Source organism: Mixophyes fleayi, chromosome 5 (assembly GCF_038048845.1).
Source record: "Mixophyes fleayi isolate aMixFle1 chromosome 5, aMixFle1.hap1, whole genome shotgun sequence".
Classification (NCBI taxonomy): domain Eukaryota; kingdom Metazoa; phylum Chordata; class Amphibia; order Anura; family Limnodynastidae; genus Mixophyes; species Mixophyes fleayi.
The window spans coordinates 21,279,939-21,295,891 of NC_134406.1; the positions used below are offsets into that span (position 1 = coordinate 21,279,939).

The 15,953-nt window shown below is 46.3% G+C and overlaps 1 protein-coding gene across 1 annotated transcript; it reads left to right on the top strand.

Annotated features, from left to right (window-relative positions):
- Positions 1 to 7,051: 7,051 nt before the first annotated feature.
- Positions 7,052 to 14,330, top strand: BET1 (Bet1 golgi vesicular membrane trafficking protein). Its single transcript, XM_075211796.1, has 3 exons — positions 7,052 to 7,270; positions 12,500 to 12,556; positions 13,474 to 14,330. The coding sequence occupies exons 1-3, from the start codon at positions 7,148 to 7,150 to the stop codon at positions 13,627 to 13,629; spliced, it is 336 nt and encodes a 111-aa protein (XP_075067897.1). The 5' UTR covers positions 7,052 to 7,147; the 3' UTR covers positions 13,630 to 14,330.
- Positions 14,331 to 15,953: the final 1,623 nt, after the last annotated feature.

Genomic DNA, 15,953 nt, shown 5'->3' on the forward strand with positions numbered 1-15,953 from the left:
CTACAAGAAAGAAGAGGAGAAGTACTCACCCGTCCATCGATCCAGCGGCGGTGAGTATAACTTCTTTTTTGCAGGTCCTGTGCGCGGGGGAAGGATGAGCCAATCAGGGCTCATCTTTCCCCGCTGGCCAATCAGCGGCCGGATGCGCGAGCCAATCGCGGCTCGCGCCCGGCCATTCAAAAGATTGGCGCCGACGCGAGCCAATCAGCGCTCGCGCCGGCGGATGACGTCACGCCGGCGACTATATAAGTCGCCGGGTGGCGCCATTTGGGCAGAAGTCCGTCGGCGGAGAAGAGAGAGGACGTCTCTTCAAGACGTCCATCAACAGAGCCAGCAGCAGCGGCGGCAGGGGGCCCTTGTAAGGGCCGTGAGCTACCCTGCCGCCAGAAGACTCCAAGCAAGCCGCCGGAGCGGAGATCGCCGGCGGGGAGCCCTTGTCAGGGCTGAGAGCGCCCCCGCCCCAGCTGCAACTGGAGACACAGCGCCGAAGAGGAGAAGAGGCGCCGCCGGCTGGAGGGTCTGGAAGACCCGGAGAAGAAAGGAAGAAGACGGCGTGTCAAGTTGAGTATCCTGCGCAGAGCAGGTAAGTATACTCAACGTTAAGTTCGGGCACTAGGCCCGTGGGCACATTCGGGCACAAGGCCCGTGGCACTGTAAAGTAGGGGCACAAGGCCCAGGGACCTGGGCACTAGGCCCCAACGTGTTAGTGGGCCAGTAGGCCATTAGTATATGTATATAAAGGGGACAAGCCCCTGTTAGATAGAGAGGGGGACTCTGAGCCCCAGAGGTACAAGGGCACAAGGCCCTTAGGTAGTTAGGGGCCTAGAGGCCATAGGAAGGCCAGAGGGCCTGGTTAGGGGCTGGTAGCCCATCTGCTATTAAGGGCACAAGGCCCTCAGTTAGTTAGGAAGGCCACAGGCCTCAGGCAGGGGCTAGGACCCCTAGGTAGTAGGGCACAAGGCCCTAGTGAGTGGGCTCAGAGCCCTGAGTTAGAGAGGGGGCTGAGGCCCATTAGTCAGAGCAGAAGGCTCTGTGTGTAGCTGGGCAGAGACCCATGGTGTGTAGGGCATAAGGCCCTGGTGGTGTGAGGTAGAGGCGTGGGAGCCTCGTGAGAGTAGGCGCGGTCCTGTGTGAGGTGAGCACACGTGGTTAGGAGGTACGGTCGAGCGTAGGCTCCCGTGGTGCTGTAGCAACCTGCTGGTTGGCTAGCAGCGGTGTGTTCGGGTAAGTAGCGGCAAAGTACTGTAGACTGTATTTATTCTGTCTGTGTGGCGAGTGTAGTTTACATTACAGTATTTTGGTGTGCTTTCTAGCTGTGTCCAGGGGCAAGACGTCAGGCCCCCATTAAAGGTAGGCTCTTGTTTCCTGTGGTTTTCCTGTGCTAACCCGTGCTGTGGGGGACAAGTGTAAGTACCAGCATACACATAGTCAGGGGAGAACACATGTAGTTTCCCTGTCCCTTAGGTCCCCGGGGTCACACTGGTACCCAGAGGGGGTGGCTGAGTGAGTTGGTGGCAGTACAGCACACCTTGAGGCAGTTCCAGGGGCGGCCGTGGTTCTGATCAAGGGTCCTCAAGGCCGGTTCCGTGCAGGTGGACCTGTGGTTCCGGACGTAGGGACACGTGTGAGATACCCGAGTACAGGCAGTCGGGCGGTTCAGTTCGATCGGCTGTTCCGTGCGGCAGTCGGCCCGCGGGTTAGTGTGCTGTTTTACTGAGCCTCAGCCGGGCTTAAAGAACCCGTACTTAGGGCCTGTGTGTGACTCCATAGCAAGAAGGCAGCTTCTTGGTACGACCTGGGTGAGGGGGTTAGGAACCGCCCTCCGGTTTAGGCTGTGAACACCGGCTGGTGTTCCCCGTAGCGTGTAACTAGTAGTTCCGTTAGTGCACCACATTTAGTTAGTCCTAGTGTTTGACGTAGTTGCGTTGCCGACCATTAGAACGTTGTTAGGGTCGGGTCGCCGTTTGTAGTTAGTCCAGTTTGTGGGTGCCATCTTAGTTTCACGGAGAGCGTAGAGGGAGGCTGTGTGTTCTTGTCATCCGCAGGAGTCGGGAAGGTGCAGGAGAACCGGATCGGAAGTGGGAGTGTCCCGGTGAGTATCACGCTCGATTCCTCCTTTCGGTTAGGCCCTCACCGGCAGGTGTGTGAGGCACTTGAGGTGGGATTAGTCCTCGGATTAGTCTTGGCCTTCAGTGCCTGTAGTCCCCCGCGTCTTGGCAAGAACAAAGTGAGGAGGCGGCAAGGAGCTTGGACTGACCGTGTCCTTGTCCTTTGCCGTAGTCTCGGACAGCCCTTACCTGGTAGGCACGGCCGTAATCTCTGCCTCTATCTTAGAGGGACGTGATTGGAGGTGGCTGCGGATCTGCTGGGATCGGATCGCAGCTGGGAAATCAGAAGCGGACTGGAGGTGACCATCGTTTACAAGGTGAGTTATTTTCTGTTGCGTCTGTCCCTGTCTTTCCCCGCAGGGGGCGTTACATTTTGGCGTAGTCGGCAGGATCAACGATGGCTCATCGGGGGATCATTCCGCTGTACGAGGGATACAGCTGTGTCATCTCTCGTGACGAAGTGGCAGCGTTCACGAAGCAAATCCTGGAACGTTGTGAGACAAGGAAGAAGAAGAACAAAGGTACTAAACGGCAACCGGTGGAAGAAATGCTGTGCTGGAAGTGTGGGTTGCCTGGACACTTCGCATACCAGTGCCCAGTTGCCGAGGAGCTCTTTGATGAATGGGAGGACGAAGAAGTCTCCGATGAATGGGAAGACGTAGAAGTCTTCGAGTGGAAGGACGAGGAAGCCTTCCATCCATGGTCTCAAGAGAAGTCGGAATCCGGAGGGAAGGATCGGCAGAGCCTGCTGACTGTTGGATCGCAGGTGATCGTCCCGTCCAAGCAAGATTCGCGACAGGAATACCCGCGTCAGCCGGATGCTGGAGCCGGGGTATTGGAGACGTCGGATACGTCAGACGACTTGTCCGTGGCTGTGGAAGAGTTGGTCCCTGAAGACGAAGGGAGAACTGAGCAGACCCTCCACGGGGCAACGCTGTGTCCGGAGACATGTGAAGATGTCTGCCCGGTGGTACCTGAGAGGATGGAAGCCATCAGTACCCCGGAAGAGAGAGCTGCTGAAGAAGTACTGCCTGAAGAAGACTGTACTTTAGAGAGCGCAGCTGGAGAGTGGTGGATGTTGTCACCTTCTGAAGAAGCTTCCCGCACAACCGAGGAGGTATCGGACGGATGGGAGGTTCCGGCATGCGCCGAGGAAGAGACTCCCTGGATACCGACTTCGGGCGAGGAAGTTGCCAGGATGGTGTGGATCCTGCGCGAGAGGGCTTTACCGCGAAGGACCCGGTGGACGCAAGTCAGGGATGCCGGTAAGCGACCCTTGGAGGTGGACGTAGAGGAGAAGACGTTGATTGCGGGGACCACAATGGAAAAAGGCGGCGGAAATGTGGAGGGACAGAAGACGCTGGAGCCGGTGCCCGTGAAGAGGGCGAAGATATCCGGCAGCGCTGTGCCCCTGGAGGGGCTGAAGAGGTCCCCGATGGTGCCCAGCTACAAGAAAGAAGAGGAGAAGTACTCACCCGTCCATCGATCCAGCGGCGGTGAGTATAACTTCTTTTTTGCAGGTCCTGTGCGCGGGGGAAGGATGAGCCAATCAGGGCTCATCTTTCCCCGCTGGCCAATCAGCGGCCGGATGCGCGAGCCAATCGCGGCTCGCGCCCGGCCATTCAAAAGATTGGCGCCGACGCGAGCCAATCAGCGCTCGCGCCGGCGGATGACGTCACGCCGGCGACTATATAAGTCGCCGGGTGGCGCCATTTGGGCAGAAGTCCGTCGGCGGAGAAGAGAGAGGACGTCTCTTCAAGACGTCCATCAACAGAGCCAGCAGCAGCGGCGGCAGGGGGCCCTTGTAAGGGCCGTGAGCTACCCTGCCGCCAGAAGACTCCAAGCAAGCCGCCGGAGCGGAGATCGCCGGCGGGGAGCCCTTGTCAGGGCTGAGAGCGCCCCCGCCCCAGCTGCAACTGGAGACACAGCGCCGAAGAGGAGAAGAGGCGCCGCCGGCTGGAGGGTCTGGAAGACCCGGAGAAGAAAGGAAGAAGACGGCGTGTCAAGTTGAGTATCCTGCGCAGAGCAGGTAAGTATACTCAACGTTAAGTTCGGGCACTAGGCCCGTGGGCACATTCGGGCACAAGGCCCGTGGCACTGTAAAGTAGGGGCACAAGGCCCAGGGACCTGGGCACTAGGCCCCAACGTGTTAGTGGGCCAGTAGGCCATTAGTATATGTATATAAAGGGGACAAGCCCCTGTTAGATAGAGAGGGGGACTCTGAGCCCCAGAGGTACAAGGGCACAAGGCCCTTAGGTAGTTAGGGGCCTAGAGGCCATAGGAAGGCCAGAGGGCCTGGTTAGGGGCTGGTAGCCCATCTGCTATTAAGGGCACAAGGCCCTCAGTTAGTTAGGAAGGCCACAGGCCTCAGGCAGGGGCTAGGACCCCTAGGTAGTAGGGCACAAGGCCCTAGTGAGTGGGCTCAGAGCCCTGAGTTAGAGAGGGGGCTGAGGCCCATTAGTCAGAGCAGAAGGCTCTGTGTGTAGCTGGGCAGAGACCCATGGTGTGTAGGGCATAAGGCCCTGGTGGTGTGAGGTAGAGGCGTGGGAGCCTCGTGAGAGTAGGCGCGGTCCTGTGTGAGGTGAGCACACGTGGTTAGGAGGTACGGTCGAGCGTAGGCTCCCGTGGTGCTGTAGCAACCTGCTGGTTGGCTAGCAGCGGTGTGTTCGGGTAAGTAGCGGCAAAGTACTGTAGACTGTATTTATTCTGTCTGTGTGGCGAGTGTAGTTTACATTACAGTATTTTGGTGTGCTTTCTAGCTGTGTCCAGGGGCAAGACGTCAGGCCCCCATTAAAGGTAGGCTCTTGTTTCCTGTGGTTTTCCTGTGCTAACCCGTGCTGTGGGGGACAAGTGTAAGTACCAGCATACACATAGTCAGGGGAGAACACATGTAGTTTCCCTGTCCCTTAGGTCCCCGGGGTCACACTGGTACCCAGAGGGGGTGGCTGAGTGAGTTGGTGGCAGTACAGCACACCTTGAGGCAGTTCCAGGGGCGGCCGTGGTTCTGATCAAGGGTCCTCAAGGCCGGTTCCGTGCAGGTGGACCTGTGGTTCCGGACGTAGGGACACGTGTGAGATACCCGAGTACAGGCAGTCGGGCGGTTCAGTTCGATCGGCTGTTCCGTGCGGCAGTCGGCCCGCGGGTTAGTGTGCTGTTTTACTGAGCCTCAGCCGGGCTTAAAGAACCCGTACTTAGGGCCTGTGTGTGACTCCATAGCAAGAAGGCAGCTTCTTGGTACGACCTGGGTGAGGGGGTTAGGAACCGCCCTCCGGTTTAGGCTGTGAACACCGGCTGGTGTTCCCCGTAGCGTGTAACTAGTAGTTCCGTTAGTGCACCACATTTAGTTAGTCCTAGTGTTTGACGTAGTTGCGTTGCCGACCATTAGAACGTTGTTAGGGTCGGGTCGCCGTTTGTAGTTAGTCCAGTTTGTGGGTGCCATCTTAGTTTCACGGAGAGCGTAGAGGGAGGCTGTGTGTTCTTGTCATCCGCAGGAGTCGGGAAGGTGCAGGAGAACCGGATCGGAAGTGGGAGTGTCCCGGTGAGTATCACGCTCGATTCCTCCTTTCGGTTAGGCCCTCACCGGCAGGTGTGTGAGGCACTTGAGGTGGGATTAGTCCTCGGATTAGTCTTGGCCTTCAGTGCCTGTAGTCCCCCGCGTCTTGGCAAGAACAAAGTGAGGAGGCGGCAAGGAGCTTGGACTGACCGTGTCCTTGTCCTTTGCCGTAGTCTCGGACAGCCCTTACCTGGTAGGCACGGCCGTAATCTCTGCCTCTATCTTAGAGGGACGTGATTGGAGGTGGCTGCGGATCTGCTGGGATCGGATCGCAGCTGGGAAATCAGAAGCGGACTGGAGGTGACCATCGTTTACAAGGTGAGTTATTTTCTGTTGCGTCTGTCCCTGTCTTTCCCCGCAGGGGGCGTTACACGCCCACCATGGACGAACCACTGGTAGTAACCATGAGGAGGTGTGCTACAAAAAAATGGCCATCACTTTCTAGCACACAGATGTATATTCTTCTCCCCAGTGTTTGCTCAAGATAATTAGCCAGTGAAATTGTCCTGCACACATATTATAGTTGTGAGATTCTAGATCTATCCTATATTAAGGGATATTTCCTTAGGGTTTTGTTTTTTTCAAAAGTAGGTAAGTATAGCATTATTTTACTCTTGTGTTTAGTGCTGTGTGTGCAATACAAATAACACAACAGACAACACTTAAGTTTCTATGTGCCAGGCAGCCGCCTTTTGTACGGGAGATTAGCTTACCCTCCTGGTAGTCTTCTGGATATTTTGGGAGAGTAGACAAATATTGATTTGATTTAGATTTCTCATCTGTTCATTCACTTTGCATTTTTTTAATTGTTAAAAATAAACTATTAACACTTCTATAGCCTAAAACATTTGCACAGTTCAGTATTTCAAATAATTTGGTGGGTAATATTGTGGTGATTATTACTAATTTAAGCCACTTTGTGTTTTAACTTAACTTTCAGGCATTTACACTTTAGGCCGTTACAATTAATATTGGGGGCTACAATATTATTTTTAAATACTTTCAATTAAATCTGATTAATTTCGTGGTGACTTTGCATGAATTTAATCTTTTACCATCACTTGAAAACCTTTTAGTGTTTTCATGTGGATCTGTGGGTGTAAAGTTGTAGAGTTTTACATGAAATGGGTGTGCCTAATATTAAAGGTTATTAAAAGTTATATCTGCCTCAGTCAAAACACCTGTTAAACTAATGTTTGGGAGGAACCAGAGTAAACATAGGACTGCCCAGCCCCACCATATTTTTATTTGAAATATATTTTTTTTTACTTGACATACATATTGTTTTGCATCATGTAATTGGCATGCAGAACTATGCAAGCATCTAAGTACATGCAGGAACATCTTATATAATTACTGTGATGCAATAACAAACGAGAATCGCAGTGTACTGTCCCATCCCGCTCGCCGTACACAGCCGGTTTCACTTTGTTGGCTGCTGAAGTCCGGTACACGTAATCACTGTGAGAGTGTGCGGACCGTCAGCATGGCCCGGGATGGGATGAAGCACCGGGACGGCCGCCCCGAAATGAGCGGCTATAGTGTGTACGAGGAGGAGAACGACAAACTCACCGAGAGTCTCCGGGTCAAAGCCAGCGCGCTGAAATCTGTGAGCATTGACCCCTCCGGCCCCCCGTACAGCTCAGTAGTGTCTATAGGCCTCTCTGATATTGGACTACAACTCCCAGTATGGAACTCTGCTAGCCACCTACGGGCAGAGGCGTGGAGGCATGCTGGGAGTTGTAGTTTCAAATTAACTGTAACTGATTGTGGCTCTTTCTTATCTCTGTTTCATCCCTAGACAGTTTTTGGCTCTCCAGCTGTCTTAGCACTATAAATTCCAGCATGACCATGACATCTTTTGGCATGCTGGGACTTCTAGTTCCATAGCTGGGAAGTCACATGTTGCATAAGACAGTGTCATGCCTTCTAGTAGGCAAGATATGAAGACTTCATCAGTGCCTGGTGACTGCACACATTAAATGACAGCTATTTAGCTATGTTCCAAGGCGGTAAATAATCACCACTTTCTATATCCCACATGCACCTGCTGCACTGTAGTGTGACATGATTGTGGGTTAAAGTATAATAATAGAGCACTATGTGTACTCATACAGGTGACAGCTGTTTTTTTTCAGGTAGTGCTGAAAAAAAATAACTCAAATGGGGATTCCTGATATGTTGTTTCATGTCATTATTACAATGAAGTCGCTGGTTTCAGAAAAGTAATTCCTGATCTGGAAATAAAAATGTGTATATGTTGTCAAAATCAGATCTTTTATGAATCCCACCCTGCACTGTGTTTGTGGCATGTTTATTGGATGAAGTTCACTGTGATTTTTATTTCATATTCAGAAGAGATCATTATAGGGTTAATTTAGGAGCAATTTCAGCTACTGGGTGCAAACATTTTACCTGGATCATCATCACTTATTTATAGAGCACCACTGATTCTGCAGCGCTGTACAGAGAACTTATTCACATCAGTCCCTGCCCCTTTGAGGCTTACAGTCTAAACTCCCTGTAACATACACAGAGAGAGAGAGAGACTAGGGTCAATTTTGATAGCATCAAACCGGAAACCGGAGCACCCGGAGGAAACCCACACAAACACTGGGAGAACATACAAACTCCACACAGATAAGGCCATAGTCGGGAATTGAACTCATGACCCCAGCGCTGTGAGGCAGAAGTGCTAACCACTTAGCTACCGTGCATGCACATGGATAAAATATTTTGTACTGCAGTAAAGCGTAAAATGCAGAACTTTATTTCCAGTTGTGATGGGGGCACGGCCTAGCCCAACTCTAAAATGCAGTGTGAAAGTAGGGCAGGTCAATATGTGTGTGCAGCGTTTGCACCTCTTGCAGTGCCTCATGGTTAGCTCGACTACAAATTCTGCATCCTGGGAAAATTAACACTTAAATCAGCTGCCGTGTGAGCTGCTCCAAAGTCTAATGTGTGACTGTTCCCTAAGCTGTGTGTCAGATAGTGAGTGCTTGTGAGTTTGCACTTGTAGATGTCACCACTTAAAGCATTGTAGCCCAATATTTATAGGGATAGGGTTAAGAAGTACAAATGTCAAACTTTATGGATCTCCTTTTACCATAATTTTAGTATTTTGTTTATTTTGATCTCCCTGAGGGGCCGATTTTTTGTAAAAGATACTTTACAATCCTCATCACATTATTGAAAAGTTAATTTCGTACATTGTTAAATAGCATTACTGCGCACTCCCCATACACTGTTATGGGGAGTGCTCAGTAAAACGATAAGACATGCAAAGCAGCAGAAAGCGGGGATTTAACAGGGAAAGCGTTGATAAATAGGCCCCTATATATGGTGGAAAGCTCTTTCACATAAACCCCACTTCAGAAGTCTCCTTTTTGTTTTTGACCTAAATTATATTTAAATCAGATTTAAAAAAAAATATATAAACATAATAACCATAGCAATATCAAGCAGTTGGTCAGTTATAGCATTGTACGGAGTCCCAAAACGACCCTCATGCTCAACAAAGGCCTTCAGTTCTTCTATTAATTTCCCCATACAATTATGCTATATTGACTAAGTTACCACATATCTACATTGTGGGCACCTCATACCTGCACAATATTATTTGCATGTCTACATATCCCTGACTAGCTATAGCATCATATACTAATCTGCAGGTATTGATCACCGAATGACATGATCTATCTGGTGATATAATTTCCTTTTCAAACCAGTGAGTTTGAGTCAACACTTTTATGTATTTCCACATAACACCTTCACATTTCTGTGGAGTGTTTATACCCTCTCCAAATTAAGAAGACTTTATTTGTATGTCCTCTGTTCCACTTTACAATCTGCTAAATCTGATATATTATCAGATTGATGTACAACATATTTGATTTACTATTATAATTGATATCTAGTTTAATTGATAGGGTTTTATTCTTAACCCAATACTTATTTACACCAGTGTTATTCACTATTTTAGTAAAGTATGTTATTTTAGCTTTATATATTTTAAGGTCATTGTTTTTTGGGTGCTGAAATTTATTCTATACACTGATCTTATTTAATTTATTCTGATTAGAGATATTTATCTGTAGTTTGCATTATTTTCTTTTTCACTTTACTATTCTCCTAGCGTGTGTATTATGGTTAGCCTTTTGATTATATATTGGCCTTTGTCTGTGGTCTTCTATAACCTGCTCTAACAGGCCCCAATGGGGGACAGAAGGTATATGGCTGATCTGCATGGGAGCTAAATGGCTTTATCTCTACAATTTACTCACCTATGTGTGTGACCAGATTGGACTCTGACCATGTCACTCGGACCGAGCAGCAAGATTGTAATGTGTGTGGGCGGCGTTAGTGTCACAACCCCTCATCCAACTTGGGTGATACGTTTTTCGTGTAAACTCCAAAATGCCCTGTAGTGACCTTCACAGTATGTGGATGGTTCTGACTCTGTCACCAACAACACTGATTCAAAGCAACGTTTACCACACAAAAAACATTTGCCATAGTCTGTCTAACGTTTGACAGCCACTAAAGCAGTATTTATAAAACTGCTGTTGTGTGTGTTTCGTTACCTTGCCTTATTGTACCTGGGCTCTTCAGCGTTCAATTGTGGTATTTATTTACAACGTGTAACTAGGTGTCTAATATGTTGATAGCCAACCAGGGGCCTCATCATCATCACCATTTATTTATTAGGCACCACTAATTCCACAGCGCTGTACAGAGAACTCACTCACATCAGTCCCTGCCCCATTGGAGCTTACAGTCTAAATTTCCTAACATAAACACACACAGAGAGAGAGAGACTAGGGTCAATTTGATAGCAGCCAATTAACCTACCAGTATGTTTTTGGAGTGTGGGAGGAAGCCCACGCAAACACAGGGAGAACATACAAACTCCACACAGATAAGGCCATGGTCGGGAATTGAACTCATGACCCCAGTGCTGTGAGGCAGAAGTGCTAACCACTGAGCCACCGTGCTGCCCAAGGATCTTAATTCATTAAGGATCGTAAATGAAGAGGTATCTCATTTCAGTCTCCTGGACAAAACCATGTTACAATGCAAGGGGTGCAAACTAGTTTTCTGTTTTGCACATAAGTTAAATACTGACTGTTTTTTTCATGTAGCACACAAATACTTGATAGCTTATTTGTACACTGACATTTAAAGTTGATATTTGTGTGTTACATGAAAAAACAGTCAGTATTTAACTTATGTGCAAAACAGAAAACTAATTTGCACCCCTTGCATTGTAACATGGTTTTGTCCAGGAGACTGAAATAAGATACCTCTTCATTTAAGATCCTTAATGAATCAGGCCCCAGGTTCTTTGCAGGTGTATTTCAGATAGGATAGGATATCAGTGTATGTTGACTTGAAAGAGACAAACTGGTCACAGTGTTTTCTATATACAAGTGCTCCTTACTTTAGTCACTATAACTTGTTTTTGGTTTGTTGACAATATTTGCAGTATTCCTGTAGAAAGAATAAAACTGATGCAACAAGGAGGCTATATGACCTTTTACATAAACGTGTTGCACATGCAGCCGGTGTACATTGATGAGTGGTGGCTCAGTGGTTAGCACCTCTGCCTCACAGCACTGGGGTCGTGAGTTTGATTCCTGACCATGGCCTTATCTGTGAGGAAAGTCTTCACAGGAGAGGTGTCACTTCCCCGGGGTTCCCAGAGTAGCCCCGGCATGATGCATTCCAGAGGTGCTTAAATATGCATTGCTGCGATTTGCAGCAATGCATATTTAGTGGCACCATATTTTTTTAATGCATAGACCCCCTGAAGGGCAAGTCCTGACAATGGTATGCACCCCAATAATTTGGTTTACCCTATGAGTGTGCAATGTATAATTTAAAATGGAGGTCGGCAACTTGTGGTTTTTCAGCTATTGTGGCACTACAGATACCAGCAGAAGGAACCACAGAGGACCACTTATTGCTGTCTGCTGTGTGTAAACAAACTGTGCTGTAACCCATAGCAACCGGATGTGACCTTTCATTCGCCCTGACCTCAAAAGACCGCTAAAAGCCGATACAATGTGCAAACATTACCTCAATTAATACAAAAATAACGCAAAGGTACAAAAGAAAATGGACCTCAATAAAAACAAAGTTGAATGAAGTTATATTTTAAAGGTTTACAATATGTTAAAGACAAAACATTAAAAAAACCTTTCCAAAGCTTCCCTAATCCCTCCTCTCATACCTACACCACATCATGCATTGTGTGTGACACAGTGAACTATTTTTCCCATTGTAGCTTAATTTTCCCTATATAATATCCATAAAATATAAATATATTTACCCCAATGTGTTATCAGAAGAAACCTTTATCTGTCCTGAGAAAGTCCATATAAAATTCACTTGCAGGGACCAAAGAATAAAAAAATGATGCCCATTTGAATTGGCTTATTGCAAAATCTGAATTTTGGTTTGGTAATGATGGAGGAAACCCTGCGGTCTTGTGGTTACTATGGGCGAGGGGGGTAATGTTAAATTGTTGAACTGAAGTGATCAGAGCTCCATTTTAATTACAATTATTACTAAACCTTGATATTTAGGAAGATTTCCCAGGTACAATATGTAAATAAACAACTCCAAAGGAAGAATCGACTTCTGTAAAGCGCTATGGAATATGTTGGCGCTATATAAATAAATGATGATGGGTAATGCCATTGACTGAAAGGGCTACCGACCGTGTAAAATGGAATTAAAAGGTGCTGCTGGATGAACTTGTTATATCTAAATTCTAAATTTTTAGATTTCCAGTTTTTAGAACTACTTACACTTTTTTTTTTCTCTTTCTCTTTAGCTTTCTATCGATATTGGGGCAGAAGTAAAATACCACAATAAATTTCTGGGTGAACTGGTGAGTAGTCCGTGCCAGGGGCGGCAAACGATGGAGGAGACTTGTGTTATAGATCAATATTATCTCAAAACGTAAAACAACCACATTTTCATTTTGTATTATTATTATTATTATTATTATTATTATTATTATTATTATCTTTTATCTATGAAGCAGCAATATATTATGCAGCACTGTATATTAAAGGACCATAATACCTTAAGTACAGCGACATAAACAGAGGGTAAAATGCCAAAACAATTAATTCATAAGGTAGCGGAATAATAATTGTGGCTGGCGGTGGGGAAAGTGTGTGTGGACGCTGTTGAGCAGAAGCATTCAGTCACCAATATTAAAACATCTATTGGCATTTAATGCACAAAACATACAGGTTGGCATAGGGGTCATTGATCACTGACATACATTGCCCAAAAATTGCCAATGGCATTTTATGCAAATGGGACAGTCGACCAATCTGGTAGAGAATCTAGTTCCATTCCACATCACTCTTTCCCTACTAGGCACCTGTCCAATAGAATCTCCCACTAGGTGCTTCCCTTTGGGTCTTACAGATAACGTCACGGTCAGGGAGCTATTACAGGTGTAACAAGGGGAAGGGAGCCCAGGGAGGGGTTTCTATTTTGGAAAATGCCGCATAAGACAAAAGTAATGTGGAGTGTTAGGAGATATTTAAATGCACACTTTAATATGAAAAATAAATGTCTAGTTACTGTACAGGCCTGGCCACATGGTGCCTCTCCAGCTGTTGTGAAACTACAAGTCCCAGCATGCTCTTGCAGCTATCAGCTGGCTACCTAATGGCAAAGCATGCTGGGGCTTGTAGTTTCACAACACCAGGCCTGAATCTAGAATCTTTCATTTTACTAAGTTGAATGTAACTCATTACCTTTCTAATACTGTTGTTATCTTTTCTCCAGGACACTGATTTTGACTCGACTGGTGGTTTTTTAGGGTCTACAATGGGCAGACTGAAAGTGTTATCCAGAGGCAGCCAAGCTAAGCTTCTCCTGTACATGATGGCTTTTGCGTTTTTTGTTTTCTTTGTCATTTACTGGTTCGTGAAGCTCAGATGATAGGACATTTTTATTAAAGATTGTGCCAATTTTCAAGCATAATTCTTTTTGTGTACTATACCTCTCAGCGCCCGTCTGAGAGGTGGAGTCATTTTAAATATTACTTAACTGATGCTGACACCGGTCCGGTGTGCGGTTATCAGGATCTACGAGGCGCTGAGTCATTCCGGTAAATCTATAAGAACTTCTCACCTGTGAGTTAATGATCCAAGAAGAACTATTGGGAAATACTCTGTTAAACTGTTTCTAATTACGAACAACATCATCGAGGTGCATTATGGAAATGAAAAATCTCCGTGCTGGGATATTGCAGACGCCACTTTTATTTGTTCCTGTTTTTTTCAATGGAAACTATTGTTATTTCAAGATTACATTTGTTATTAATTTGTAGTAAATGTTAAGAGCTGTTTAATGTCTGAAATATTTCTTTAACATTGTAACAATTTATATAGTATTTTAATTTTATCCACCAACTGGGTGCGTTCTACAGCACCTTATTAATACCAGTGAGTGGTTAGAATGGACGCTTTACATATGTGTTGTTGTAACAGAATTAATAGTTACTCGGCCCATATTTTTTTGCATGCTAGAATGTAGCCAAGTAGTTGCTGTGATTTACCAAGTAACTAGTGTTCAGAGAATGTGCATTTGTATTCTGTGTAATTGAGAGAAAGTGTAAATAAAGTTTTGGATGGACATTCCCTTAAAGTGTACCTGATGTTTACATACAGTAGAGGGAGCCATTTAATGGGTGGAATCAATATGCACGAGTAGGTAGCCTATCACATCACTAGGAGCCAATGACTGCACAGTGGCCTAGTGGTTAGCACTTCTGCCTCCCAGCACTGGGGTCCCGACCATTGCCTTATCTGTGTGGAGTTTGTATGTTCTCCCTGTGTTTGCGTGGGTTTCCTCCGGGTGCTCCGGTTTCCTCCCACACTCCAAAAACATACTGGTAGGTTAATTGGCTGCTATGAAAATTGACCGTAGTCTCTCTGTCTGTGTGTGTGTGTTAGGGAATTTAGACTGTAAGCTCCAATGGGGCAGGGACTGATGTGAGTGAGTTCTCTGTAGAGCACTGCCGAATCAGTGGCGCTATATAAATAAATGGTGATGATGATGACTGATGTCCCTAGTTGCTAGTGGATTGGTAGGCTGCACTTTACTTTCATGTTTTAAAGATTAAGTAAAGTTCCCATTTGGCATGAGTGAGCTGAATCTTCTCCATGAAAGTGACTTCCATTTCAAAAACACTGTGTGGATCAGATCATCATCATCATTTATTTATATATATATATATATATATATAGCGTCACCAATTACACAGCACTGTACAGAAAATGTCATTCACATCAGTCCCTGCCCCATTGGAGCCTACAGTATAAATTACCTAACGCTCACACACAGACTAGGGTTAGTTTTTGTCAGCAGCCAATTAACCTGCTAGTATGTGTTTTTGGAGTGTGGGAGGAAACCAGAGAACCTGGAGGAAACCCACGCAAACACGGGGAGAACATACAAACTCCACACAGCTAAGGCCATGATTAGGAATTGAACTCAAGACTCCAGTGCTGTGAGGCAGAAGCGCTAACCACTAAGCCACCGTGCTGCCCCAGTTGGTTGTTTTGTACATAGGGGGCAGGACCAGTGATGTCAAAGCAGCTCAAATGCCTGCATTGCCAGAAACCATCAGGACAATGTCCTAAAGATGTGGCAGAGGCTCCAGCTGTCTTTAATGTAGTGGGAAGGTGATACTTTATTTTATAACAGCCACACTGGAATGCCAGGTTAGTACTAAGCTGCAGAGCTCACCATTAGTAGTACTTTGTTCTCAGGAATATTGGTTCAGCCCATAAAATTGCTGCCTTATTGTCTGCAAGTGACAAGTAGACTTTAAAAGCCCGGTGTATCTTTGTATGACTTTGTTTATTCTTTTCTAAGATGATTACACATTGGGGTCTTTTTTAAATACAACAATCATGTTTCTGTGATATCTTTTTCTAAAATAGATCTGTAGCTACAACTGCAAATTAAAAACTGTGAACAGCTTTCTCCACATTTAACAAAAATATTTAATATTTTACAGTAATTTATTTTTATGTACATGATTTTATTTACATTTTCAACATTTGCAACAGATTTGTATCACAGAACGTATTCAGAAGACCTGTATATGTCTTCTGTCAGTGAATGATAACCCATTCAGTTTTTAACTTTGTTTTATTTCTAAGACCATACTTTAGTTAGGAGTCTTTAAAATGTCTCTCAATTCACTTGAGTGGGATTTTCAAAAAATACTGAAAGCTCTCATAAACGTCTGAGTG